The 27,996-nt window shown below is 42.0% G+C and overlaps 1 protein-coding gene across 2 annotated transcripts in view; it reads left to right on the forward strand.

Annotated features, from left to right (window-relative positions):
- The window catches only part of arhgap5 (Rho GTPase activating protein 5), a 126,265-nt gene that overhangs the window by 38,069 nt on the left and 60,200 nt on the right, over nt 1-27,996 (forward strand). Inside the window, exons 1-3 of one of the 2 annotated variants that reach the window (XM_067991427.1) lie at nt 20,624-21,160; nt 22,676-26,584; nt 27,456-27,591. In XM_067991427.1, the coding sequence (XP_067847528.1) occupies nt 22,859-26,584; nt 27,456-27,591 (3,862 nt within the window). In that variant the 5' untranslated portion in view covers nt 20,624-21,160; nt 22,676-22,858. Of the gene's footprint in view, nt 1-20,623; nt 21,161-22,675; nt 26,585-27,455; nt 27,592-27,996 lie in introns of those variants that run through there. The other variant, XM_067991428.1, reaches the window with a different exon arrangement.

Here is a 27,996-nt window from a genome sequence, read left to right on the forward strand (position 1 = left end):
CGAGAGGGTGAGTATGGGATGGAGCAATGAGATTGTATGAGGAGTGGGTTGCGTGTTAGTGGCAGGGTGAGTACTGGCGAGGTGAGTAGGTGGAGGTAAGATGAGGATGGGGTGTGAGTGGGTATGAAGGGTGATGTGACAGAATAGTGTTGGCGGTGCCGAAGGAGATGTGGGGTGGGGGCAGTGTTGTGGCAGACGGAGTGCAGGGGAAAGACTTTGTGTTCTCACTGCGGCTGACCTACTGCGGTCATTGCAGCGCCTCCTGCACTGTATGCAGGTGGGCGATATGTTGGTGGCGCAGGTGACCCCCTCTGCCACCTCGAGCCAGGCCTTCTTGGTGGCAGAGGCAGGCCGCTTCCTCCCGCCCGCCGGGGGGAAGATCTGTGTCCTCCCCCTCCTCCTCACCCCATCTGATGATACCTGGGGTGAGGCATCATTAAACTGGGAGCAGCCTTCCCCCTGGGCTGCTCCATGCTGCAATTTGTCCCATTGGTTGCAGCATCTGTCAGTGGAGGACTGCCCCTTTAACTAGAGAGCCTCCAGCTGACAGATCGTACTGCGCATGCGCAGCCCGACCGACGCGCAGGCCAGCGCCGTGGACCCCGGAGGAGCAGGTAATTGATTCCTATTAGTGGGTTGCCGGCTACGATCGCGTGGGCAACCCACTAATTTCGCCGAGCGTGTTGACCACGCTCCCGGAGGACCACCCGCTGGGAACCCGCAGGCCTGCTAAATTCGGGTCCAAAGAGTCTGCAAAGGGATATAGACAGATTAAATGAGTGGGCAAGAAGGTGGCAGATGGAGTATAATGTGGGGAAATGTGAGGAGATTATTCTCTTTGGTAGGAAGAATAGAAAAACAGAATTTTTTTAAATGGTGAGAAACCATTAAATGTTGGTGTGCAGAGAGACTTGGGCGTCCTCGTACAAGAAACACAAAAAGTTAGTATGCAAATACAGCAAGCAATTAGGAAAGCAAATGGCATGTTGGCCTTTATTGCCAGGGGGTTGGAGTACAGGAGTAAGGAAGTCTTATTTCAGTTATACAGGGCTTTAGTGAGACCTCACCTGGAGTACTGCGTGCAGTTTTGGTCTCCTTATCTAAGGAAGGATATAGGTGCCTTGGAGGCAGTGCAATGAAAGTTCACTAGATTAATTCCTGGGATGAGAGGGTTGTCCGACGAAGAGAGGTTGAGTAGAATGGGCCTATACTCTCTGAAGTTTAGAAGAATGAGAGGTGATCTCATTGAAACATATAGGATTATGAGGGGGCTTGACAGGGTAGATGCTGAGAAAATGTTTCCCCTGGCTCGAGAATCGAGAACTAGAGGGCATAGTTGCAGGATAAGGGGTCGGCCATTCGAGACTGACATGAGGAGGAATTTCTTCACTCAGAGGATTGTGAATCTTTGGAATTCTCTACCCCGGAGGGCTGTGGATGCTGAGTGGTTGAATATATTCAAAGCTGAGATCGATAGATTTTTGGACTCTAGGGGAATCAAGGGATATGGGGATCGGGCGGGAAAGTGGAGTTGAGGTCGAAGATCAGCCACGATCTGATTGAATGGCGGAGCAGGCTAGAGGGGCTGTATGGCCTACTCCTGCTCCTACTTCTTATGTTTTTAAGTATTCATGCCCCTTTTTGAGTGTCAGATAGGAACTATGTTTCTGCAGGCTGGGAATGGTCCTATGAAAACTCTCATCGAGGGAGTGCTTCCCTACTATGCACACAATAAGTAGAAAGCAATGTTTCTTTGCCATTGCTAATCCATGCCATTAATTAGATGGCTGCGTCCATCGACATCTACAAAAATTATTTAGGTCCTTTGCCACATCTTTCAAATTGTCTTGTTCTCCATTTAATGTACTGGAAAAGAACTGAGAGACCTTCCCCCTTCGTCCTCCAATTCCAATTTTCTTCTTCCCACAATGTCATTCCCCAGCTGAGAAAGGGGGTAAACAACATACCACAAGGCCTCTGGCCACTAAGGGGAAAAAAAATCTTTGCTTCCCTTTCTGCAAGGAGATGTCTGGCTTCCTTCGCGTGCCACACCAATCATTGGGAAATATAGAGAGAATTACTGATATTTGTGGGGTTTACAGTTGTGTGGGTTTACAGTTCTGCCACCAGGATGAGAGAGCTAGATTTAGTAGTGTAAACGCAGGGAGCCAGCTCATGGAAGTTGTCTCCCAGAATTCAAACTAAGTGGGCATTACTGTTAGTGAATTACTGGAGCAGCCTGGCTTTGCCTCTGACATCCCCATTTATTTTTTTAAACAAGTTTAAAAACATGCAACCTTCACTGCAGCATATTGCACAAAGACGGGTGTAGTAATCATCTGCTTTCAGGCCCGTGCTCGATGCGGTTAGCTATCAAAGGAAGAAATAATTTGCATTTATATAGCTCCTTTCACAATCTCAGGACATCCCAAAGTGCTTCCCAGCCAAGACGTACTTTTGAAGTTATGTAGTCACTGTTGTAATGTCGGAAATGTAGCAGCCAATTTATGGATAGCAAGGTCCCACAAACAGCAATAAAATAAACAAGCAGATAATCTGTTTTGGTGGTTTTGGTTGAGGATAAATGTTGACCAGGATATCAAAAGAAATCACTTGCTCTTCAATCTTTTACATCCACCTGAGGGGGCAAGCAGGAGGTTTGAACTCATGACCTTCTGACTCAGAGGCAAGAGTGCTACCACTGAGGTAAAGCTGACACCTAAGAAAAGGGTTAGATTTCTTGGGGGGAATAATATGTTTAATAAAGGGCATTCCAAATTAAATATAAACATAGCCAGTAAGAAAGAAAATTGCCCAGTGACAGCTACAACCTTTAGGCAAACAATTACTAACAAGGGAAAAAAAATGTGCCTGTGTATGTGTAGCGTCTAATTGATACTGTGGATTTACAATTACGAAAGTAAATCTGGCTTTAATTATTTTTAGAAAAAGTTACACTGTGCAAGCAATTCTGTACATTTAAGTGACATGAATTCTGTATGTAACATTTTATTTTTTTTCAGTCTGAGGTTCAGATATGTACTGTGTTAGAAACTGGTGGAGAGGCTTCATGCTTAGGTTCCAGACATTGTTCAATTGGTATTTTCTCTCTCCCACCCCCATCCCTATTACTCAGGGTAGTCACAAAGCCATTAATTACTGATTTCTCTAAGTAGGATTACAGGTTTGATTTTCGAGCTCTTCCTCTTTACAAAGGTTAAGAATAAAACCACTAAAAGTTGCTACAATTGTTGAAGCAACAAAAAACAGACAAATCATTATCTGAGAGAATGGGTTTATGATGAATTTGATTATATTCAAAATACATTTAGTCCTATTTTATAGAACCCCCCCCCCCGCCTGCTGATATAGTGAAGAAACGGGGGATCAACAAAGAAAGCCATTGTCAAGGCCTTACAGGTAATTAAATATTTAATATGATGACAAGGTGGTTCAGTATTTTGGAATGGTTCTAGGACCTGAGTTGGAAATCGACCCTGGCAGAGGAAATGAAGATCATCTTTCTGATAACTGTTAATAGTCATAAGTGACATGAGTTCTGACAGAGCAGATCTGTAAATGTGAACTGTGGAAAATAAGAAAAGGGAAAGGCCCATTTTGAACCTTAATAACTAAGTTTGGAGGTGGGGGGGGGAGAGATGGTGAGAGGGAGGGAATAACTATAGACAATGATGGGGTGCGTGGCACTGGACTATTTCCCATTTCTTCATTGTGGAAGTGAAGGGGAGATGGGGGGAGGTGGATGGGGAAAGGGGAGAGGGGGCAAAGGTGGGGAAGCTGAAAAGAGGGATAAGAGAATAAGTGTGAATTCTTGTTTCAAAGTGAAAATAGAACACCGTTTTTGGAGGAATTACATAAGCACCAATTAATGGAGAGAGATTTTAACTCCCACCGCCTGGTGGAAATGGAGCAGTACAGAGTTAAATTGGATCAGAGCTCTGACTTTTTAAACTATGATTGGCAAATTCAGTCAGAGATTATTGATGTTCTGGTCCTTATATCAACTGAGGTGTTTTCAATTGCTGGGGAACATACTCTGTACCTACCTTTGCTTCTTTCTTTTTTTTCTATTTCTATTTTCCTGTCCATCACTTGACAGTGTGATGGACAGGAAAAAACTGGAAATAAATTGCAGAATTCAATGCTATTAAGAATTAATTATATGATGCTGCTGAGCATTAAAACTTAACAAAATAGGCTCCCCCAGGGACAAATTTCTCGAGTTTGTTTGGGGGATGGACTAGGTCCATTCCTACACCATTCAAGTGTGCCTTCTAGAGGGATAGACTATCTCTCACACCTAAGCAAGAAGGATAGCATAGATATGGGAGGGTAATCTAGCAAAGAAAAGTGCAGAATTAATCTTCTGGGTTGCATATTGTCAAAACATTAGTAGACAAATATACGTAATGAAGAAACAAAAATTTGAAAAACTTTGGAAACTTCTACTCTGTTGTGATTAAATGTTTATTGCCTGGTCCTTTCACAGCCTCTTCACTTGGTGTTTCACTTTTCCAAAGTAATACTAATTCATGAAGATGAAGACAAAAACAGTTATTACATTGCATTAATCAACAGCAGGTTAATTTTATTGGTAATGCAATGTATAGATAAGCAGGTTCCGTATTCCGTATTCATGATTGCTGATTATGCTGATTAAAGGAACATAATTTAAATGATTGACTTAGGATTCTAGGCCAAGCAGTTTTTCACCAAGGATAGATTAATGTTGTAGATTGACTAAAATTATTTATATTGTAACTAAGTGGGTTAATTTTTATGCACAGCTATTATTTTATATGTTTTCAGTTTCTGAATCCACTTATCAAGTGTGAGAGAAGTCTATAATAGGTAACAAATTCAGAAATATATTAAGCATTTTATCAAACCCCATTAATTTTACTGGGGCTGTATTGTGCTTATCTAAATAGTAAAAAACACTGTTTAGTAGATAAATGAACAGTGAACCTCTAATAGTTTTATTATCTGCATTGGGACATTATTTGATGATCTTGGACATGATATAAGTGAGAATGGTTTCCAAACTTGGCGCTGAATCAGCAAGCTTAGTCCTAATTGTTAGTTCAATATATATTTTGTAATGGTTAGTATATTTGGTTACTTTTTTTAAAAAATTAACAAATCACTGTGAACATACTTGCAGCAGAACAGGGCACCCTGCTAGAGTATTGTGTCACAACTGTTTCGGAGACTGGTACAGGTCATAAGTTGAATGTACTTTTTTAAGTTGACAAATCAAGGTGAAGGACCAAGGTCCACATTGCAGGATACAACCAAAGTTAAAAATAAAAGAAGACAAGGTTAAACAGGAAACTGGTAATGTATATTGAACTGTTTTATTGGCTGTGACTCCTTTTGATTTGTTGATACTCCACCCTTGATCAGTGAGCTGCTGAAGCAAAGTAGTTCATGAATGAACACACCCTGCAGGTACAATCATTTCCTGTTAAATGACTAACCTACTTACCAAACACAAATTCATGCAATGAAGCCAGGAATGCATTTGAAATTGTAAATACTATACAGTATTATATGCCAGCTGCGATGATGCAATCAATTAAGTGATTAGTGAACATGTGAATTGTAGGGTTTACCAAGCATACATCATCAGTAAAACCTAAGACTTTGATTGGCTAGCCAGCAGTCATTGGACAAGATTTTTCATTCCATTGATTTCTCTGCTAGTTTACCGTCCAGGCGGTGAAGATGAAAATCTACCTTATTATTTCCTGGGAAAGAAGTTTAGACATAAGAATAATTCTTTTTTAAAAAAATGTATACTTTTCCACCCAATTTTAGTGATTTCCCCTTTATAATCCCTCTGTGCCACGGGAGCTGAGCAGAGGTTGATCAAATTAGCTGCTTTCTGGCTTCTGTCTACACCTATATCATTCTAGAGTTAGCTGCAAGGAGGTTCCTGGGAACTGTGTGGGATTTCCCCTTCAGGAAGTAAATAAGGGACCTACCCTTATGGGCAATTGGGACAGTAAACCTGTGTTGCACCAAAACACTACATACCTGGATTGCTTCAAACAACTCCATAATATTTGTTAAGTTATTTTATTTTCACACTCCATTCTTAAGGTCCTCTTATAATGCTATGTGAGTTCTGTAACCACCAGAGTGGAAGTATAAAATCCAACAGCCTGGATTGACTCACTCTCTATTTTCCCTCCCTCCCTGCAGAGGAGCACCTTGCTTTCACTTAGCTAGGTGTCAGGAGCAGGTACTGAGATTGGAAACTCACCATATATCAGGAAATCACTGGCAGCAGCCCATGCCCGACCACACCGTACTCATAAATTCTAAACTCTTGGAGTTAGAGCGAAAAACAGAACAAAAAAATGCTGACATCAATGGATACATTTTAAACACATAATTGTCAAAAAGGTGAGGAAAACTGTATATCTAAAATAAATTTAACTGGCTCATCTTAAACTAGTTATTAATGGTTGTAGTGGCTGAGCCAGCTCTCATCTCATTGATCCAACTTCCTCCTGTCCCTTTCCTAGCATAAAACCTGTTGCATTAACCATAAGAATATTTCAGATATCATTTCACACACAGTGAAACAGAAAAAATGCATCAAGATATAACATGCTTGCCGATGGAGCAGTTACTCTAAGTTTTATTGACCAGACGTGATCACAAAAGCTCCCACTGATAGCTCAACATGTAAATGCACTTGGTGGTGTGGCACTAAGACAAACAGATCAAGAAGCTCCAAATTTTGATGCCTGGTCTGTACTGTGTCTGACCTTAACTGAGGTGGTGGTGGGCATCACAGTGGTTCTCTGTCCCCAGGCTAGAGAGAGGAAACATTGGTTAGAAGTGCATTTGAGGATAAGATCAGCTCATTTGTGATGACTCCCATTGTAATATAGTCAGCTGGTGCTCACATGTGAAAAATGGCTCTTTGAGTGAGATCATGGAGGGCTGTCACTGCCTGTGAAACCAACTTCACAGTCTTTAGGAAACTTCACAGCCTAAAGGAAACAAACTCCCATGTGCTGAGTTTATTTCTGGAACTGTTGTTTGCTCATCAGACTTGGGGATTTATAAGTTTATCTTTACTACAATACACATTTGAAAGTTTCAATTTAAGAAAAACTGTTTGATAAATGATATCACAGACAGTAAATGTGCGTTACTAGAATTTATCTCACCAGTGTGGATAGTGAAGCAAGATTTTCCATATATGGAAATATGAAAGCCATTTTTACTGCATTATGTCATCAGCTGCAGATACTGGGAATTTTCACTCCTGGAAACTACCTGTTTCCCTCCTCCACAATATACAGACCAGATACTTTCACTGAAATTGGTTAAAATAAGATACATGATTAACTGGTCACTAAATATTTGATGTGCTAAAATGAAAGTTTATAGCGTCTTCATTTTGTTGCTGACTCAGCAAAACCCACATGGAGTAGTTAGTCACCTTAATGCCATTGTACACTTACAGAAGTAAAATCACTATTTTATATTCATGATTTTGTACAAATAAATAGACCATTTGTGCCATAACATTTATCAACACAGAGTATCTCCCAATATCATCTCACAGAATCATACCTTTCAGCCAACGTCCCAGACTCATCCATCACCATCTCTGGGCCTCCTCCTCCCGGTCCACCGGCAGGACAGACCGACCAGAGGTGGCGGTACAGTGATATACAGTCAGGAGGGAGTGGCCCTGGGAGTCCTCAACATTGACTCTGGACCCCATGAAATCTCATGGCATCAGGTCAAACATGGGCAAGGAAACCTCCTGCTGATTACCACCTACCGCCCTCCCTCAGCTGATGAATCAGTCCTCCTCCATGTTGAACACCACTTGGAGGAAGCACTGAGGGTAGCAAGGGCACAGAATGTACTCTGGGTGAGGACTTCAATGTCCATCACCAAGAGTGGCTCGGTAGCACCACTACTGACCGAGCTGGCCGAGTCCTGAAGGACATAGCTGCCAGACTGGGCCTGCGGCAGGTGGTGAGCGAACCAACACGAGGGAAAAACTTACTTGACCTCGTCCTCACCAATCTACCTGTCGCAAATGCATCTATCCATGACAGTATTGGTAGGAGTGACCACCGTACAGTCCTCGTGGAGACGAAGTCCCGACTTCGCACTGAGGATACCATCCAAAGTGTTGTGTGGCACTACCACTGTGCTAAATGGGATAGATCTAGCAGCTCAAAATTGGGCATCCATGAGGCGCTGTGGGCCATCAGCAGCAGCAGAATTGTATTCCAGCACAATCTGTAACCTCATGGCCCGGCATATTCCTCACTCTACCATTACCAACAAGCCAGGGGATCAACCCTGGTTCAATGAGGAGTGTAGAAGAGCATGCCAGGAGCAGCACCAGGCGTATCTAAAAATGAGGTGCCCTGGTGAAGCTACAACTCAGGACTACATGCATGATAAACAGCAGAAGCAACATGCTATGGACAGAGCTAAGCGATTCCACAACCAACGGATCAGATCAAAGCTCTGCAGTCCTGCCACATCCAGTCATGAATGGTGGTGGATAATTAAACAACTAACGGGAGGAGGAGGCTCTGTAAACATTCCCATCCTCAAAGACAAGGCTGAAGCATTTGCAACCATCTTCAGCCAGAACGGCCGAGTGGATGATCCGTCTCGGCCTCCTCCCAATATTCCCACCATCACAGAAGCCAGTCTTCAGCCAATTCGATTCACTCCACGTGATAGCAAGAAACGGCTGAGTGCACTGGATACAGTGAAGGCTCTGGGCCCCGAAAACATCCCGGCTGTATTGCTGAAGACTTGTGCTCCAGAACTAGCTACGCCTCTAGCCAAGCTGTTCGAGTACAGATACAACACTGGCATCTAGCCGACAATGTGGAAAATTGCCCAGGTATGTCCTGTCCACAAAAAGCAGGACAAATCCAATCCGGCCAATTACCGCCCCATCAGTCTACTCTCAATCATCAACAAAGTGATGGAAGGTGTCGTCGACAGTGCTATCAAGTGGCACTTACTCACCAATAACCTACTCACCTATGCTCAGTTTGGGTTCAGCCAGGACCACTCGACTCCAGCCTCTCATTACAGCCTTGGTCCAAACATGGACAAAAGAGCTGAATTCCAGAGGTGAGGTGAGAGTGACTGCCCTCGACATCAAGGCAGCATTTGACTGAGTGTGGCACCAAGGAGCCCTAGTAAAATTGAAGTCAATGGGAATCAGGGGGAAAACTCTCCAGTGGCTGGAGTCATACCTAGAACAAAGGAAGATGGGAGTGGTTGTTGGAGGCCAATCATCTCAGCCCCAGAACATTGCTGCAGGAATTCCTCAGGGCAGTGTCCTAGGCCCAACCATCTTCAGCTGCTTCATCAATGACCTTCCCTCCATCATAAGGTCAGAAATGGGGATGTTCACTGATGATTGCATAGTGTTCAGTTCCATTCGCAACCCCTCAAATAATGAAGCAGTCCGAGCCCACACGCAGCAAGACCTGGACAACATCCAGGCTTGTGCTGATAAGTGGCAAGTAACATTCACGCCAGACAAGTGCCAGGCAATGACCATCTCCAACAAGAGAGAGTCTAACCACCTCTCCTTGACATTCAACGGCATTACTATCGCCGAATCCCCCACCATCAACATCCTGGGGGTCACCATTGACCAGAAACTTAACTGGACCAGCCACATAAATACTGTGGCTACAAGAGCAGGTCAGAGGCTGGGTATTCTGTGGCGAGTGACTCACCTCCTGACTCTCCAGAGCCTTTCCACCATCTACAAGGCACAAGTCAGGAGTGTGATGGAATACTCTCCACTTGCCTGGATGAGTGCAGCTCCAACAACACTCAAGAAGCTCGACACCATCCAGGACAAAGCAGCCCGCTTGCTTGGCACCCCATCCACCACCCTAAACATTCACTCCCTTCACCACCGGCGCACAGTGCTGCAGTGTGTCCCATCCACAGGATGCACTGCAGCAACTCGCCAAGGCTTCTTCGACAGCACCTCCCAAACCCGCGACCTCTACCACCTAGAAGGACAAGAGCAGCAGGTACATGGGAATACCACCACCTGCACGTTCCCCTCCAAGTCACACACCATCCCGACTTGGAAATATATCGCTGTTCCTTCATCGTCGCTGGGTCAAAACCCTGGAACTCCCTTCCTAACAGCACTGTGGGAGAACCTTCACCACACGGACTGCAGCGGTTCAAGAAGGCGGCTCTCCACCACCTTCTCGAGGGCAATTAGGGATGGGCAAAAAATGCTGGCCTCGCCAGCGACGCCCACATCCCATGAACGAATAAAAAAAATCATAGAAATTTACGGCACAGAAGGAGGCCATTTGGCCCATCATGTCTGTGCCGGACATATATGCCAGACAATATATTACTTCTCACTCATTCGTGGTATTAGAAACTAGTTTTTAACTTAGTTTCTAAATATTTATCTATGTATCTATTAACCATCATCTATCTATTATACATTAAATTTGATGTGTGGGGCATGTAGTTCATTGAAAATTCATTGCAAGTATCTGCAGTACCTGTTACTTCTGTAGGTGGCACTGTAATAGGCATTTTCAACGTTGCAGATGTCAAACTGTGTGACACACGATAGCTGCTGTTTTATAATGAGAGGATATCATGCCATGATTGTGTCATCTGGCTTCCAGGTTCCCACAAATTACTCTAAATGCTTTGAAAAAACTTTCATCCACCATTTTTTCTCATTAACTAAAATTTCTAATGTCCAAAGTAATGATTTCAACAAAACAAAAAAGGATATTTCACAATAACAATTAAATGTATCTAGTGAATTGACTTTTGTGTCTTTTAATACCTTGATTAAAGGTTTCCTTTGAAGGCCTCTCCCAAAAACCTGGGCTTGGATTTGATATTTTTGCCCAGAGCTGTGATTCTGTGAGCTGAATTTGAGCATATGCAGTGCACTTAATTTCCCAGAATCCATCAATACTGCTCATAAGCTCCACTGATGTTTTTTTTTCTTTTTTTTAGCACAAAGCACTTTCTACCTAATAGCTTTTCTTCAAATAATTTTGAAAAAGAAAACAAATTTCAAAAGCTTTACATTTTAATTGGTTATTTCAAAAAACAGACAGACTGTGAGTGTATGTGTGAGTGTGAGAGAGAAAGAAAATGAGTGTTCTGATGATGCACACATAGTAGTTTTTGTTTTGTACACTTTAAACTTTAAAAGTGTATTAAACTGAGGAGGGGAGAAAAAATCTGGGGTCACAGAGGGAGAGAATGCCTTTCTTCATTTAATGTTATTTCTATTTTCAAAAAAATACTCGATGAATTTTTGAAGCCAACTAATTATCTTCATCCAAATTTTGTTGACAGAAAAGGTCAATGGTAATCACAGACACCTGCGAGACAAAGATTCTAATTTCTACCACAAATGAGACAGAAAGAAGGAGGAGGAAAGACATAGACAGTGAGAAAGGCAGGCAGATCGTTTTCGCTCATTCTACTTTGATTTATTTAAAAACAAGTTGAATTTTGAAAGCAAACAAAGGCCGTTTGATCAAAACAGATAGGAAGGGAGGGGAAGGGGAACTTGGTTACCTCTCAATACCCACCTTTGGGTGAGTCGGGAGACTGAATGGAGGGTTCAGATTGCACAGAGGACAATGCAGCAAGAGGATACAAGGGTTGAGTGGACAGGTCAAAGGGGAAAGATAGAAATAGCGATATGAGTAACTGGGTGGAAGGAATGGGTAGTGGGAAGATGAAGGGTTAAGGAATGTCATGGGGGGATGCGGTAGGAGGAAGCATTAGTCATTGGGAGAGGTGATGGGAAGGGAGCTGCTGAGGGCCACATTTCCCCACAATTTCCTGAGTGGGTGTATCTGGGCTGGCCCTTGAGTATGTAAGGTGCCATAACGGAGTAGGTAAACTAAGAGCAAAAATCCTGACTGAACCTCCAAAGTTCTAAAGAGATCAGTACACAGGCAAACTAACACCAGTCTTCAGTAACAGCATGGTCTTCTCAATATGGTATCTGCCTCAGGGATACCTTGTTGCAGTTCCTGCTACCGCTTGTATGGAGGCGGTAATTATTTGTGGTGAGTTTGGGGCAAAGGTTGGGGGAATATGGGTCAGAGGGGTTAGCACCACCTCTGACCCCATTTACCTTCGGCGGATTGGAGTCCTGATGGGTCTTTAATGGGACTGTTGGGTTTTTGGAGGATAATTCTAGTGAGGCTTTTTAGTGGTGGTTTTGAGGCGGTAGCTTTTAAGAACCCAAAACTTTATTTTACACCCCAAAATGGGTGGTAATTCAAAGGAGGATCCAGCCTAATTTTTTCTTTTTCTGAAACAAAACTCAAATTGATTGAATTTTGAAAGATTCCCATGTAAACACATAGGTTTTTTCTTAACAATCAGCTTAATTTAGTCGTTGGAAAATGCAAACATTTTAACTAGAGACAACTTTGTTAGAGAGAATGAGACAAAGTAAGAAGGAGATAGACAGTTTTTGGTGTTATTCATGCCTTACTCATATATTTGCTAATTCCATCTGCACATATGGTCAACAAATATTGTATTAGTGCAAAGTGTACTTTAAAAACAGGCTTCAGGCCAAGACCCTGGCTGACAGCCCAGGAGCACAACACAGAGCTCCAGAAGCTTAGGAATGGGTGAACTAGGATTGGGTTGGGTCACATTATTTTGAGCCTGCCTCCAATATTCATAGATTCTCCGCCACCCCGTCCCCTCCCCTCTCTTCTCCAGTACTCTCAAACTCCAGAATCCATTTGGAGAACCCAGACCCTGGAATACCTTTCATGTACTCGCAGATCATGCGAGTCCCACCCACTCTACCAGACTTGTAGCACTCCTCCCCAGTAATGCCAAACCCTGCTCCCCCCATATCACCAGACTCTCCCTGATCCCCTCCTCCAAAACTGCCACACCCCAAGACCTTCTCACTTGATACACCCAGGCCTCCAGATCCCATTCTTCCCCTTCCTCCCCCAGTACTAACAGTCCCTGATACCTTTCACTAATGCTGCCAGACCATGGACCTCTCCTCTTTCCTCACTACTCCCAAACTCCAGGACCCCACCAGTGCTTCCAGTTCACAGGACCCCATCCTCGTGCTTTCACATCCTGGGACATCCCTCAAGAATGCCATTGGAAACATCTAACCCCAGTACTGACGGACCTTAACAACTTTTCCAATTCTCCCAGACCCTGGGACCCCACTCCTCAATTCTCCCAGACCCAGAGACCCCACTCCCAGTGCACCCAACCACAAAACCTCCCCCTCAATGCAGCCAAACCCCTGTCCTTCCTCACTGTGGCTACACCCCACAGTGAGACACTGGCCTTTTAGCTCTAGGCCCAGGTTCAAATCTAGCCAAAACTAATCAGATGAAATATCTTCCATTCTCATTGTTTCCTCACTTTATTTTTTTCCTCCTCATCTATCAATACAAGCCAGAGTGGCTGACAACCATGATCAGATCCATACAGTTCCCATGTCCAACTTCAGCTCTGTTGTTACTTGCCTGCTTCCATCTTCTTACCATTTGTCCCCTCCCTGTGAGGTGCTCATGAGTTTTTTGTGAAACCAATTTGGGTTTTCTCAAAGTAGAAGGGGGAACTGAAGCCATTGTCTTCAGCCCCTGCTACAACACAAAACTGCCCTAAATTCAGTACAAATTTGACAACTGCACTCCAGTGGGAAATGAAAAAAAATCACGTGCTTGGCAGTGCTTGATATGATGCTAAGTGCTGAGTGTATAGTCTCAACCTCGAAAAGGACAAAAAAGTCATTAAAAAGCTTGTACCTAAGGAATACAGCCATACCAATGTAAATGGACTCTCCCAATTCACAGCGGAAATAGAACTGCAAAAATTCCTAGAAATATAGTAGGTGCTGTACCTATACTCTCAATTAACAAGAGTAATTAGCACTAAGCTGCTCTTGCTTTGATACGCAGGAGCTATTAATAGATCCAAGGATTATATTTTTTATTTAATTATGCTCCATCACATTTGCATTATTATATTTTAAATTATGTCACTTATGGAAGATTTCAGTTTGTGTATTGCTGAGCTAAATCTACCATTTGCACCATTAGTTACAATAAGGCATTGATTCGATAGATACATGATAACAAAAAAACTTGAAATGCAACATTGCAAATGTTTATTTTTTACATGTTGAACTGGAAATCATAGTTTATTTATGTCACAATGTTAGAATATTTTTACGACTAGTGCTTCATCTGAGTGATTCTCATGGATGAAGGGAGGGGGAGGAACTGATAAGCATACAGAAAAGGATTTTGATCCTGCAATTCTCCCACGCATGAAACAAACACCATGTTGGATTTTCTCCTCAAATAGCAGGAAAATTAAGACATTCAGTAATTTTTACTTTTTGAAAGGATCAACATCCTGTTGTTGTTCGTGCTTTCCCTTCACACCTAGTAGCCTCAGACTTCCCCATCCCTTTTCTTTGCATCTCCTCTTCTCTTCTGAAGGCAATGTCTCATGCACTTTCTTTTGTGTCTGCTCCTGGAAAATCCTTTTCCCCAGGTCACTTACAACTGCACTTTCTAAACCCAGCCTTGCCTTTTGCCCACCATTCACCCTAATACTTATACAGCCGTCAATCTGCTCAACTGCACCCTCAATTACATCAATGATGTCCTTGGCCCAAGCACAACTGTTACTCTTTTCCTGGTTGATCCCCCAAAATGGAGCTCATCTGACACACAACTGGTTTAGCCATCCATCAGCGAATTTGGCTGGACCACATCAAGCGCTATTGTGCCTCATTCTCCTCTGCCTGGAATAGCAAACTATTCCAGCTTTTCTCCATGACCAACCTTCTCCTTAAACCCCTCTGTCCTGCTCCCTCCACCCTCACCTCTAACAAGAGCCAGAAGCTCATGAACTTCTTTGTCACTAAGATTGAGACCATCCATTCAGCTGCATCTGCTGCTTCACTCCCTTCCCCTTGCCGACCAAGCCAAACTTTTCCCTAGGCTCTCACCCTGCCCCAGCCCTGTATCTTTCTCTAATTTCTCTCTTATCTCCTCTCATGCCCTTTCTGAGCTCATCGTCCAAGAGATCTACCTCCTCCTTCCTTGACTCCATTCCCACTAAACTGCTGACCACCCGATTTCCCTTCCAGATCTATGCGAGCTGACATTGTAAATGGTTCCCTTTCCTAAGATACTGTCCCCCTCCCTTTCAAAACTACTGTCCTAACGCCTTCCTCAAAAAAGCCACTCCTGACCCCTCTTGTCCTTGGAAACTGCAGTCCCATCTCCAACCTCCATTTCCTCGCCAAAGTCTTTGCAAGTGATGTTACCTCCTAAATCTGAGCTCAGTTTTCCCACAATTCCACATTTAAATCTCTCCAATCAGGTTTCTATCTCTGCCATAGCACTGAATCGGCCCTAAACAAAGTCACCAATAACATCCACTGTGACTGTGGTGCATTGTCCCTCCTTGATCTCACTGCAGCCTTTGACCTGGTCCTCAAACGCCTTTCCTTCCATGTCCAGCTCAGTGGGACTACCCCCACTTAGTGCCACTCTTACCCTATCTGATTGTAGCCAGAGCATCTCCTGCAATGGCTTCTCTTCCCACCTCTGCATCATTACCTCCGGAGTCCCTCAATCATCTATCCTTGGCCGCCTCTACTTCTCCATCCACATACTGCCCTTTGGCGACATCATTTGCAAACATGAGGTCAGCTTCCACATGTATGTTGATGACACATCAGTGTTCAAAACATGAGTTGAAACCCTCAACTCATTTAAAAAGTGCCTGGATGTGCACTTGAAGTGCCTTAACCGACAGGGTAACAGACCAAGTGCTGGAAAGTGGGATTAAGCTGGATAGCTCTTTTCAAAACTACTGTCTTAACACCTTCCTCAAAAAAGCCACACCTGAGGCCTCTTGACCTCAGAAACTACTGTCCCACCTCCAACCTCCATTTCCTCTCCAAAATCTTTGCAGGTGTTACCTCCTAAATCTGAGTTCAGTTTTCCCACAATTCCGATGTTGCCAAAGGGCAGTATGTCGATGGAGAAGTGGAGGTGGCCAAGGATAGATGATTGGGGGACTCCGGAGGTAATGATGTAGAGGTGGGAAGAGAAGCCATTGCAGGAGATGATCTGGCTACGATCAGATGGGTAAGAGTGGAACTAAGTGAGGGCAGTCCCACAGCTGGCACAGACATGATGGGCTGATTGGCCTCCTTCTGTGCCGTCACTTTCTATGATTCTCTGACACCCAGCTCTACCTCTCAACCACCTCTCTTGACCCCTCCGGTTCCTCTGTGTAGGCAGACAGCTTGTCCGATATCCAGTCGTTGGATGATCATTAATTTCCTCCAGTTAAACACTGGGAAGACTAAAACCATTGTCTTCGGCCCCTGCTATAAACTCCACACCTTTGTCACTGATTTTATCCCCTTCCCTGGCATTGTCTCAGACTGCTGGCAATTTTGGCATCCTCTTTGATTCCAAGCTTAGGTACCGACCCTATATATTCTCCATCATAGACACTGCCTACTTCCATCTCCATAACATTGCCTGCCTCCACCCCTGCCTCAGTCCATCCGTCAATGAAACCCTCATTCATGCCTTTGTCACTTCCAGACTTGACCTTCTATCCTCCACCCTCTGTAAAATCTTCTGCCCGTATCCTATCTTGCACCAGGTTCCACTCACCTATCACCCTGTTATTGCTGATCTATGTTAGTTCCCTGTCCCCCAACAGCTCCAATTTAAAATTCCCATCCTTGTGTTTAAATCCTTTCATTACCTTACCCTCTCTATCTCTGTACCTTCCTCCAGCTTTACAACTCCCTGAATCTCTGTTCCTTTGACTCTGGCCTTCTATGTATTCCCTCTCTCTTCACTCCATCAATTGTAAACAATTTTACAACACCAAGTTATAGTCCAGCAATTTTATTTTAAATTCACAAGCTTTCGGAGGCTTCCTCCTTCATCAGGTGAACGATGTGATGGAGTCGTTCACCTTCGTCAGGTGAACGACTCCATCAATGGCAGCCATCTCGGCCCCATGCTCTAGAATTGCCTCCCCAAACTGCTCTGCCTCTCCATCCCCCATTCCTCCTCTAAGACCCTCCTTAAATCCCACCTATGACTGAGCCTATGGTCACCCGTCCTAATATTTCCTCCTTTGCTTTGGCATTTATTTTTGACTGATTATGCTTCTGTGATGTGCCTTGGGACATTTTTTCTATGTTAAAGGCGCTACATAAATGCAAGTTGTAGTTGCTGTCGTATGGTTCCAGTGGGCAACAACAACTCTGATATTTTGTCCTCGTGGCCGTTATCACTCCTAATGTGAGAGCCTGGACACTGAGCACTGGCAGGCTGTTTGACTACTGCAAGGATCACAGCCAAGCTGATCCCTTCCTTGTATGATATCCACACATATGAATTAGCAGTGCATTTACACCACTGGGACCCTGCTCATGTCTCCTGTATCTTTATGGACATATTTTCTCTGCTCTGTCTCAAGAATCTGCCTTCAGATTCAGGAATTTTTTAAAACACTTTCTGTTCTTGATTGCTGAATGTCACTCTTCTCTTTGTCAGTCTGCCAGACTTTACTAGCAAGTAGATAAGCTTCTCTCTGATTTTGTGACTTCTCTTTTCCCATCTGATCTTTTTCTTTCCCTACTTTCACTCTTGGAGGTTTTTATTTCTACAGTGCAGTCTGAACACCTTAGGAATGAAGCCTAAAATGATATCTCATCTAAGATCACACCTGAAGTATTTCACCCCACTCACTGCTTCTGCAGCTGTAAATGTGTCAAAATCAGATCAAAATATTGGTTCACAGAATTTCAAAGCCATACAAGGGTTTTTGTAAATATACCACCTCTACTTTGATGTCACTTGGTGTTTTTCCCCCTAAGTCACTGCTTCCCATCATGCAATCTTTATATATATTATGGAAGAACCTGAAGCATATATATATATATATATATATATATATGTGTGTGTATGCTTCGGGTTCTTCGATCAATTTATCAATGCCACTAACATAATAAGCATTTTAAGCTACACTTATCTTTCTACAAAAAGAATATTGTGAGGTGGGATAACTACTTTTACGTAACACGATCAATTGTTGCTACTTGCATCATAGTAACTGTGTAAAACCTGTTTATATCAGTTTTTGGCGTAAAATTTCAGGTGAAAAGGAAAAAAAGTTAAGCTACAAAATTAAATGACAACACAGAAATCTGAAATTTAAAAATATATTATATAAAGAACTTCAAACTAGCTGTCATTTTGAGGGGATCATTTAACAGTGGGGAGGTTTAGAAAGACTGGAAACAGACAAATATAGTTCCCATTTTCAATAAAGGCAACACAGCCATACTTGGCAATGATAGCTACATTAGCCTGACATCAATCATTAGAAAACTATTGGGACCAACAATCAAAAATAAAATGTAAGAGTTCTTGTGAAAAAACCTAACAAATGCAGTCAACATTGCTTTAGAATGGGTCAATTTTGCCTGACCAACCTCAGAATTTTTTTTTTTAAGGAGGTGGCATCCCAGTTTGATTATATTACGTATAGTATCTCGACTTCCAAAAGATCTTTAAGAACGTACTGCATAAGAAATAAAGAACCAACTTGCAGGATGTCCCAAAGCACTTCACAGCCAATGAAGTGCTATTGAATACTGAACTGAATTACCTCAGTTATGTGGAGAGACTCGAGAAGCTGGGATTGTTTTCCATAGAGCAGAGAAGGGTAAGGGGAAATTTAAAAGAGGTGTTCAAAATTATGAACTGTTTTCACTGGCAAGAGGGTTGGTAACCAGAAGACACTGATTTAAGATAATTGGCAAAAGAACCCGGGCAGATGAGGAGAAATGTTTTCATGCAGTGAGTTATGATCTGGAACGGACTGCATGAAAGGGTGGTGGAAGTAGATTCAATAGTAACTTTCAAAAGGGAATTGGATATATATTTGAACAGGAAAAAATTACAAGGCTCTGGGGAAGAGCAGGGGAGCAGGACTAATTGGATAACTCAAAGAGCCGACAGAGACATGATCGGCTGAATGGCTTCCTTTTGTGCTGTATGATTCTATGTAGTCACTGTTTAATGTAGGTAAATGCTGCAGCCAGCTTGCACACAGTAAAGTCCCACAAACAATGAGATAAATGACCAGATGATCTGTTTTTTAGTGATAAATATTGGCCAGGACATCAGGAGAACTCCCCTGCTCTTCTTCAAACATTGCCATAGGATCTTTTGTGTCCATCTGAAAGGGCAGTCGGGAACTCAGTTTACCGAAAGATGGCACCTCCAACAGGCAGCACTCCCTCAGCCTGGATTATGTGCTCTAGTCTCTGGGAGTGCAACTTGACCCCACGACTTCTTTCTCAGAGGCAAGAGTGCTACCACCTTTGGAAAGGTGGTATTGGAGAGTGATTTCAGGGAGATTTGACAGTCCAGCAAGATTTGTCAACTTTTGTTTGTTAGTTCAAGTCTTAATCTTTGAAAATAATTGTGTATATCTCTTAAAACATAGTATTACAAGCTAGTACAAGAAAAGTGTTACCGGGTTTCCCTTTTCAGAGAAGTACAAAACCTATTTGTACAGGTCTCTTTAAATATTCTCAATATTAAAATATTTTCAATTGCTTTCCCTCTTTTATTGCAAAGTTTTCAAATTGTAGGTACTGGAGCCAATGAAGGTTTACCAGTACTACACATTGTGCCTCCCCTCCATCGTGGTAAAGGTCTTTCAAATCACAGCATCTTTTAATGTGTTGGCAATTGTGCGACTGTAGTGAATTGTTAGCGGTCATCTCGTCAGTTCGTCATTAATTGAAATCAGTATTCATGAGAACAGAAACTAACTTCTCTGTGATGGAAGATAAGACATAGCACAGATGAAAAAAGCTCCAAGCAAGACTAATATTTAGCTGACAAAAAGGCCATGGAAAACAACTAACCACTTGCAAATTTTGAACATTAATATACTGTATTATGTGCCACAAAGCTCGCAATAAGTCAACATTCCGAAGTAAAACCAGAAAATTCTGGAAACACGCATCTGGTCAGGCAACATCTGTGGCGATAAGGTAGGGTTAACGTTTCAGGTCTTGTGACCCATCGTCAACATTCTGGTATGGGTTTGCAGCTGCTACCGCAACCTAAAATCAGGGTTCAGTCCCTGCCACGTCGTATTTCGTGCCGACAAACAGAAAGCTTCCTCCCCAATCTCTTCTTTAGCCCATGCATGTCTCGACCTTGCCTATAGCTATGCTTTCCCATGTCTCCTTCGAGCCCCTCCTCCACGGGGCTAGGAATTCTTTGCATTTTCTTGGCTCCTGGCGTCCCAGGAATTTCGACTAACACCGGCAACGAAAGCTGACCTATAACCATTGCTGTTCCTCTCCCTCTGCGCCGTGCGAAGCGAGGGGGAGGGAGGGAGAGAGGGAGGAGACAACATTCCTTTCCTCGGTCCCTCCGCTCATCTCTTCCACACTCTTCCCCCCCCCCCCAATCCCAATTGTGACGTGAGCATTACCTCCAGGATTGGGCTTGCGTGAGGACGTGAGCGCGCGCGTGCCGAGTCTGGTTGCCGTTGGAAGGACGAGGACGCCGCCGCTGCTGCCGCTCCTTCTCGTGTCGTTGTTTGCGGGGGAGGGAGCGACGAGACGAGTTTGCTTTAGGAGCCCAAATAGCTGGAAAAGTTGTGCCGACGCTATCCGCCATTTCAGTCCATCGGACGTTTTGATTTCCCCGTTCAGTCAAGAGGGAGGAGGGAGGGGGGGGAAAAAAAACTTGGTAGTGAGCTGAGTGTTATCGCTGCCGCAGACTTGTTTTTTTATATATTTAAAAAAAATGTATTTATTATTTTAATAGAAATTGTTCTATGGAGGGAGTTGAAAAAATAAAACTGAAGGAAAAGGGAGAAGCGGCGGTGGCTGCCCACGTATAGTTGCTGTTAGAGCGAAGCGTTGTCTTGCTAATCCCGGTGTGACGAAGCAGGGGAGCGAGCTGAGTCGAGCCGGGCCGAGCCAGGCCAGGCCGCTGAGGGAAGGGAAGGCTGGCAGCGACCATGTTGGGTAAGGGGAAATTCCGGATACAATGGAGGGGATCGGGAGCTTGGGGTGGGGGGGTTAACAAGGAGCTTTTGGCAACCGGCCTCCTCCATCCAGTCTGTCACCGATCTCTCTCCGAGTGTCGCGATTGGTTTATATGAGTGATTTTTTTTTGCTGAATAGTTTTCTCCCCCATTTCTCCTTTCTTTTTTTAGGCCGGTATGATCCTTCCTTGACCTGTCCAGACTAGTATTCCTTGAAACAGTTTAAAGAAACCGTAAAAATATATACTAGCAAACTGATGATGATGGTGATGTAACTGAACTGGAATTTGCGTTCTTTTTGATTCACATATCTATATATATATATTTTTTGAAAATACGGATTCTGGATTTCTGCTTAAAGTGGGGGAGGGTACAAGGCCTGTTGAAGATGTCTGTAGGAGATGAAATTGGAATGCCCTGTACTCAGTAAATTCAGATTTTTTTTTGTGGTCCTTAAATCATTTGACTTAAAAGTGGGTAAAGGGGAACTATGAAAATTATCACGGTTAATTTATACACTCTTATCATTTTATTTCAATGGATCGAGTCACATATCCGTCATCGTAATTCCTCTGAAATGATGCGCGATCTTTTTAATAATTATTCTACACCAGAATGGTGTTTTATAAACCTGCCGTAACGCACTGAGTGAAGCATAGAGAATTTCTACGTTTTATCTGCGGTGAAATTGCCGCAGCTGTGCGTGTAATTTATAATCGGAGGCTCGTTTAGTTTGTACACTACTGTAGTTTTTTTCTAGTAGTTTGTTTCATAATCGGGATATATCAAATGAAAATTTAAGCGATGAAATTACATAAGTCAGTGGATTTTATTTGTGCATATTTAAAAGGGAAATTCGCAGTTGCTTCAATGAAAATCTCGCTAAAATCAAGGGACACGAGTATTTCAAACAATTATAGACTATATTTATATGCCTTCAAGTAGATAACCATTACAGAGTATTGGACGTCTGTTTTCAAATATCAAACTATAAACAAATTAAAAACCTGAAATATTCAAATAAAACATACTTGTATAAATGAAATGTTATGAAGTGAGTTTTATAATTTAATTAATGAGCGATTACATAATTGAGAACTACAAAGGGTAATGCTGCCTTTGAGTGGAATAAAAATTGCAGTAGAAGACTACATGGTACTATATTCTTTTTATTATTTGAGTTTTTCAGACTTTAAATCCAGTTTGTTTTTTCCTGGTACTTTGCTTCTAATAATTGAATGTTATGAAATCATATTTTCACTTATGTGTCACTGCCACAATCCGATTGTACTTTGAGGCAATACAAGTAGAATATAAGCTGGTGAGCTGGTAAATATATTCAAGTATATGGCTGATCAAAAACCACATGTGGATTATCTACCCATCTTCACTTGTGGTATTTGTCATATCACATTGGTATATGTCCTTTTATTTATCCTATATAAGTTGTGATTGATGTATCTTTCAACTGACTTTGTTTGTTTGTTTTAAACAGAAATTATATTTTGAGAAGCTATGGATATAAATAAAATTCAGGAGAAAAGTGCATTTTCAGTGAAAATGGAGTTCAAGTTGACTGGTCCTGAACAGATGCAGTGACCCACTGTGTGTGGGCTTACTACAGAATAAGGAGCACTTTCCATGCTGTCTTCAAATGTAATGGGATGAGTGGAGAAATATGATGGCAAAAAACAAAGAACTGCGTCCCACAACATACAGTATTAGTGTGGTGGGATTATCAGGGACAGAGAAGGAGAAAGGTACAAGTGGTGTTGGAAAGTCTTGTTTGTGCAATCGATATGTGCACCCAAAAGCTGATGATTATTATCCAGAGCATACCTCAGTACTCAGCACGATTGATTTTGGAGGCCGTGTTGTCAACAATGACCATTTTCTGTTCTGGGGTGACGTAAGCCACACAAGTGAGGAAGGAACTGAATATAAAGTGCAAATCATTGAACAGACTGAGTTTATTGATGACCAAACCTTTCTGCCTCATCGAAGCACAAACTTACAACTATATATAAAACGAGCAGCTGTATCAAAACTGCAGTCAGCTGAAAAGTTGATGTACATCTGCACTGATCAGCTGGGTTTAGAACAAGACTTCGAGCAGAAGCAGATGCCAGATGGAAAGCTGACCATTGACGGCTTCCTCTTATGCATTGATGTAAGCAAAGGGTGCAATAGGAAATTCGATGATCAGCTTAAGTTTGTAAATAACCTTGTTGCTCAGTTGGCTAAAACAAAAAAACCTGTTGTTATAGCTGCAACAAAATGTGATGAATGTGTTGATCACTACCTGCGGGAGGTGCAGGCTTTTGCAACAAATAAAAAAAATATGCCTGTTGTGGAAACTTCAGCACGTTTTCATGTGAATGTGGACTTGTGTTTTGCTACTTTAATCCAGTTGTTGGATAAAACGCGGGGAAAGACAAAGGTTATTCCATATCTGGATGCTTATAAGCAGCAGAGACAACTTGTTGCATCATCAACAGACAAGTTTGAAAAGTTGATTGTCCAGACAGTGAAAGATTATCATGCAGAGTGGAAAACTGTTAGTAATAAATTGAAAAACCACCCTGATTATGAAGAGTACATAACCTTGGAGGGGACAAAGAAGGCAAAAAACACATTTTCTAAGCACATGGAGCAACTCAAACAGGAACATATTAAAAAGCGACGGGAAGAATATATTGCTTTGTTACCAAAAGCCCTTAATACACTCCTTCCTGAGCTTGATGAAATTGAACATTTGAACTGGTCAGAAGCTCAAAGTGTTTTGGAACAAAGGCCTGACTTCCCACTCTGGTTTGTTGTGCTAGAAAAAACACCCTGGGATGAAACTGACCACATAGATAATATGAATGATAAAAGACTTCCCTTTGATCTGCTTAATACATCAGAAGGAGAAAAGGTTTACCACAATCATGTGCAACATTTGATTTCTGAGAGGAGAAGGCTTGAAATGAAGGAAAAGTTTAAGAAACACCTTGAAAAGGTTCAGTTCATAACACCTGGTAAGCCCTGGGAGGAGGTTTTATGTTTTGTCATGGACAATGAAGCTTGCAAGTTTATAACTGATGTTGATCGTAGAGAGGTTTATAGTAGACATCAGCGAGAAATAGTTGAAAAAGCAAAAGAGGAATTCCAGGAAATGCTTTTTGAACACTCTGAACTTTTTTATGATCTGGATCTTAATGCAACACCCAAAATGAGTGAAATCAATACGGTTCTGAGTGAAGAACCAAGATACAGGGCTTTACAAAAACTTGCACCAGATCGGGAATCTCTTCTGTTAAAACACATAGGATTTGTGTATCACCCAACAAAAGAAACTTGTCTAAGTAGCCATAATTGCATGGACATTAAGGTGGAGCAGTTGCTTTCTACCAACCTTATACAGTTTGATAACAATCGGCCAAACATGTATCAGGATAGTGCCAATATTGATAAACTTAACCTTGTTCTCTTGGGTAGAGATGGGCTTGCACAAGAACTAGCCAATGAGATTCGAGCACAGTGTACTGATGATGAGTACACTTTGGATGGTAAGATTTATGAACTGGATCTTCAACCACTGGATCTAAACACTTTTGTATTGTCTGGTCTGACTACAACATATCAACCTCATGGATATTTCTGTGTTTATAACTCTACAGAGTCATTTAGTTGTATGGCAGATTGCATGGAACGAATAAGAAATGAAACTACCCCAAACAGGAAAGGCAGGTTTACAGCCAATCTTCCATTTACACTAATATTAGCAAACCAGAGAGACATTGGCTGCAAGAACTTGCCTATTTTAAGACTACAGGGGCAGCAACTTGCCAATAAGTTGCAATGTCCTTTTGTTGACGTGCCCTCTGGAACCTATACTCGCAAATTTCATGAATTCCAAATAAAACAAGCTCTTAGAGGACTTCTTGAGGCATTGAAACACAATTTGAATGTTGTTAGTCCCTTGCCCAGTATTAAAGATCTATCAGAAGCTGACTTGAGAATTGTAATGTGTGCCATGTGTGGGGATCCGTTCAATGTTGACCTAATTCTTTCACCATTCCTGGAATCCCAATTTTGCAGTGCTGCTCAACCTGGTCACAATAATTCACTCCTGCTTGAGAAGATTATTGGTGAAAAACGTAAACGAATCCAGGTTACAATACTTTCGTATCATTCATCCATTTGTGTAAGGAAGGATGAGTTAGTCCATGGGTATATCCTAGTTTATTCAGCAAAACGAAAAGCATCCATGGCGATGCTCCGTGCTTTTCTGGCAGAAGTGCAAGATGTAATTCCTGTTCAGTTGGTGGCAGTTACTGACAGTCAAGCTGACTTTTTTGAAAATGATGCAATTAAAGAGTTGATGACTGAGGGCGAGCATATAGCAACTGAGATATCTGCAAAGTTCACTGCTATATATTCTTTATCACAGTATCATCGACAGACAGAGGTCTTCACACCATTCTTCAGCGAAGTTCTAGAGAAGAAAAATAGTATTGAAAATTCATATATGTGCGATAGCACCAGAGAATCCACTAATGTTAGTGAAGACTTTTCCTTATCTCCTCGGGCAAGTTCTCCAGCTTACAATTATTACCCAGATTCAGAAGATGACAATGAAGCGCCCCCACCTTACAGTCCTATTGGGGATGAGGTACAGTTGCTTCCATCATCCAGTGATCGTTCCAAACATCGATCAGATTTTGAAGGAACTGAATATCCAGTTCACAGCAGTCCAGTTGTTAATCATGACAACCATAAAGTGCCTCCACCCATTAAACCTAAACCTGTTGTTTCGAGGCATGATGTGAGAAAACTTGATCCAAATCTTGTGAAAACCATTGAACAGGGTATTGGTAAAAACCCAAAGAGACACAATCGAGGACCTTTTGGCCATTTGGATGACATAGATCCATCCGACAATTACTCTGTCCCTAGAGATTCTCTATTAAAGCCCAAAGTGGAGGATGACATATACTCGACCCCCCAGGATTCAAAAACTACTAAGATCATAAGAAAGCCAAATTTGATTGGGGGAAATAATTCACAAGGTGAGGAAGAAAATGGCTTAATTGATCGATTATCAAAGCAACCAATAACACGGAAGCCTTCAAAGTACAAATACAAATCCAAGACTCTTTTTAGAAAGGCTAGATTGTATTATAGGAGAGAACGCTTTGATGTTAGTGATGACGAAACTGTGTCGTCGTCTTCACGCAAGCCAAAGAAGGGAAAAACTCATCGTGGGAGTGAGGAAGATCCTTTACTGTCCCCAGAAAATTGCGGGAAAGCAGGGATTGATAATCCTGCTATTGCATCTGATCCAGAAGTTGATGAAGCAAGGAGGCATAGAAAAGAAAAGAAGCCAACAAAACCAAAGTCACAAAAGCCAAACAAAAAGGTACATTTTGTAATTGAAATTTGTGTGTTTTAAATTGTGGCCCTACATGTTGTAAAATTATTAAGATATTTTAACATTTCTTCTAAATGATAGTCACCGCAATGACCTACCATTGTGCATCCTTAGATTGTTTTTATTAAGAAAAGCTAGATGGAATTGATATTCAGAAAGTAATTAAATTGCAAAAAAGATCTAATAGCAAGCTTGTCAAAGTTGTGCAGTAGATTGCTTTCGCAGTGGACCTGCTTTGAAACAAATTTTATATATAGCTGGTACCATTCTCTTTTGTCTCTCTTCCCCCCCGCCCCCCAACCGAATTCTAGATGTGAGCACAGGAAATGGCATGAATTTGTTTCAAGCTGCAGTATCAGTTTTCCAAATATCCGCTTTTCAAATTGAGCTTATACTGTATTTAGAATGAACAAACTAGTAAATCTCTATCATGCTTTGTTTCTAATTTGGACTATCCATCAATTTTAAAGGTAGTGTTTTAGAGGAATGATTGGAATATAAATATAGAAATTTTTGGATCATGGAGATCATTATTCCTGCTAGAAAAGAACAGCCGATGTCAGTCAGAACCGGCTATTGTATTCCAGCATGTAATATATTCTTCAAATTTTGTGGAAATTCATTGTCATATTTCTGAAAAAGTAGCAAATTGTCAAGAAGTGCCACGTTTACAGAATATGCCAAGCATGAAAGTCTTGTGAAATTATATTTTAGTTCACCTAATGGACCATAAATTTCTAATCCTCTTGAGCTACGTCTAGGAAGCTAATTGAATTAACAATTTAGCCTTCTTTTATAATTACTCTTCAAACTAATAGAATTGACAATTTTTCCTTCTTTTTATAATTACTCTTCAAAGGGGCAAAAACCTACATTACCAGCAAGAAGAAATTGGGACAGCAATTACTTTGGGGTACCCCTTCAAGATGTGGTTACTCCTGATAAACCTGTACCACTTTTTATTGAGAGATGTGTGAAGTACATAGAATCTACAGGTAGGACATATATATTATACTGGAGCTGAAATCTAACAGCATCTACAAAATACTTGTCGGCTCTTTGAAATAGTTGTCCACTTAATCCTGCCCCGCTCTTTCCCATATAGCCCCTGAAAATTGTTCCTTTTTGAGTGTATATCCAATTCCCTTTTGAAAGTTACTATTGAATCTGCTTCCACCACCCTATCAGGCAGTGCATTCCAGGTCATAACAACTCGCTGTGTAAAATAAATTCTCATCACCCCTCTGGTTCTTTTGTCAATTATCTTAAATCTGTGTCCTCTGGTTAACAAACCACCCGTCAGTGGAAACTGATCTTCCTTATTTACTCTATCATTACCCCTCATAATTTTGAACACCTCTATTTAATCTCCCATAACCATAGAATGGTACCATTCTATT

Source organism: Heptranchias perlo, chromosome 10, assembly GCF_035084215.1.
Source record: "Heptranchias perlo isolate sHepPer1 chromosome 10, sHepPer1.hap1, whole genome shotgun sequence".
NCBI classification, from domain to species: domain Eukaryota; kingdom Metazoa; phylum Chordata; class Chondrichthyes; order Hexanchiformes; family Hexanchidae; genus Heptranchias; species Heptranchias perlo.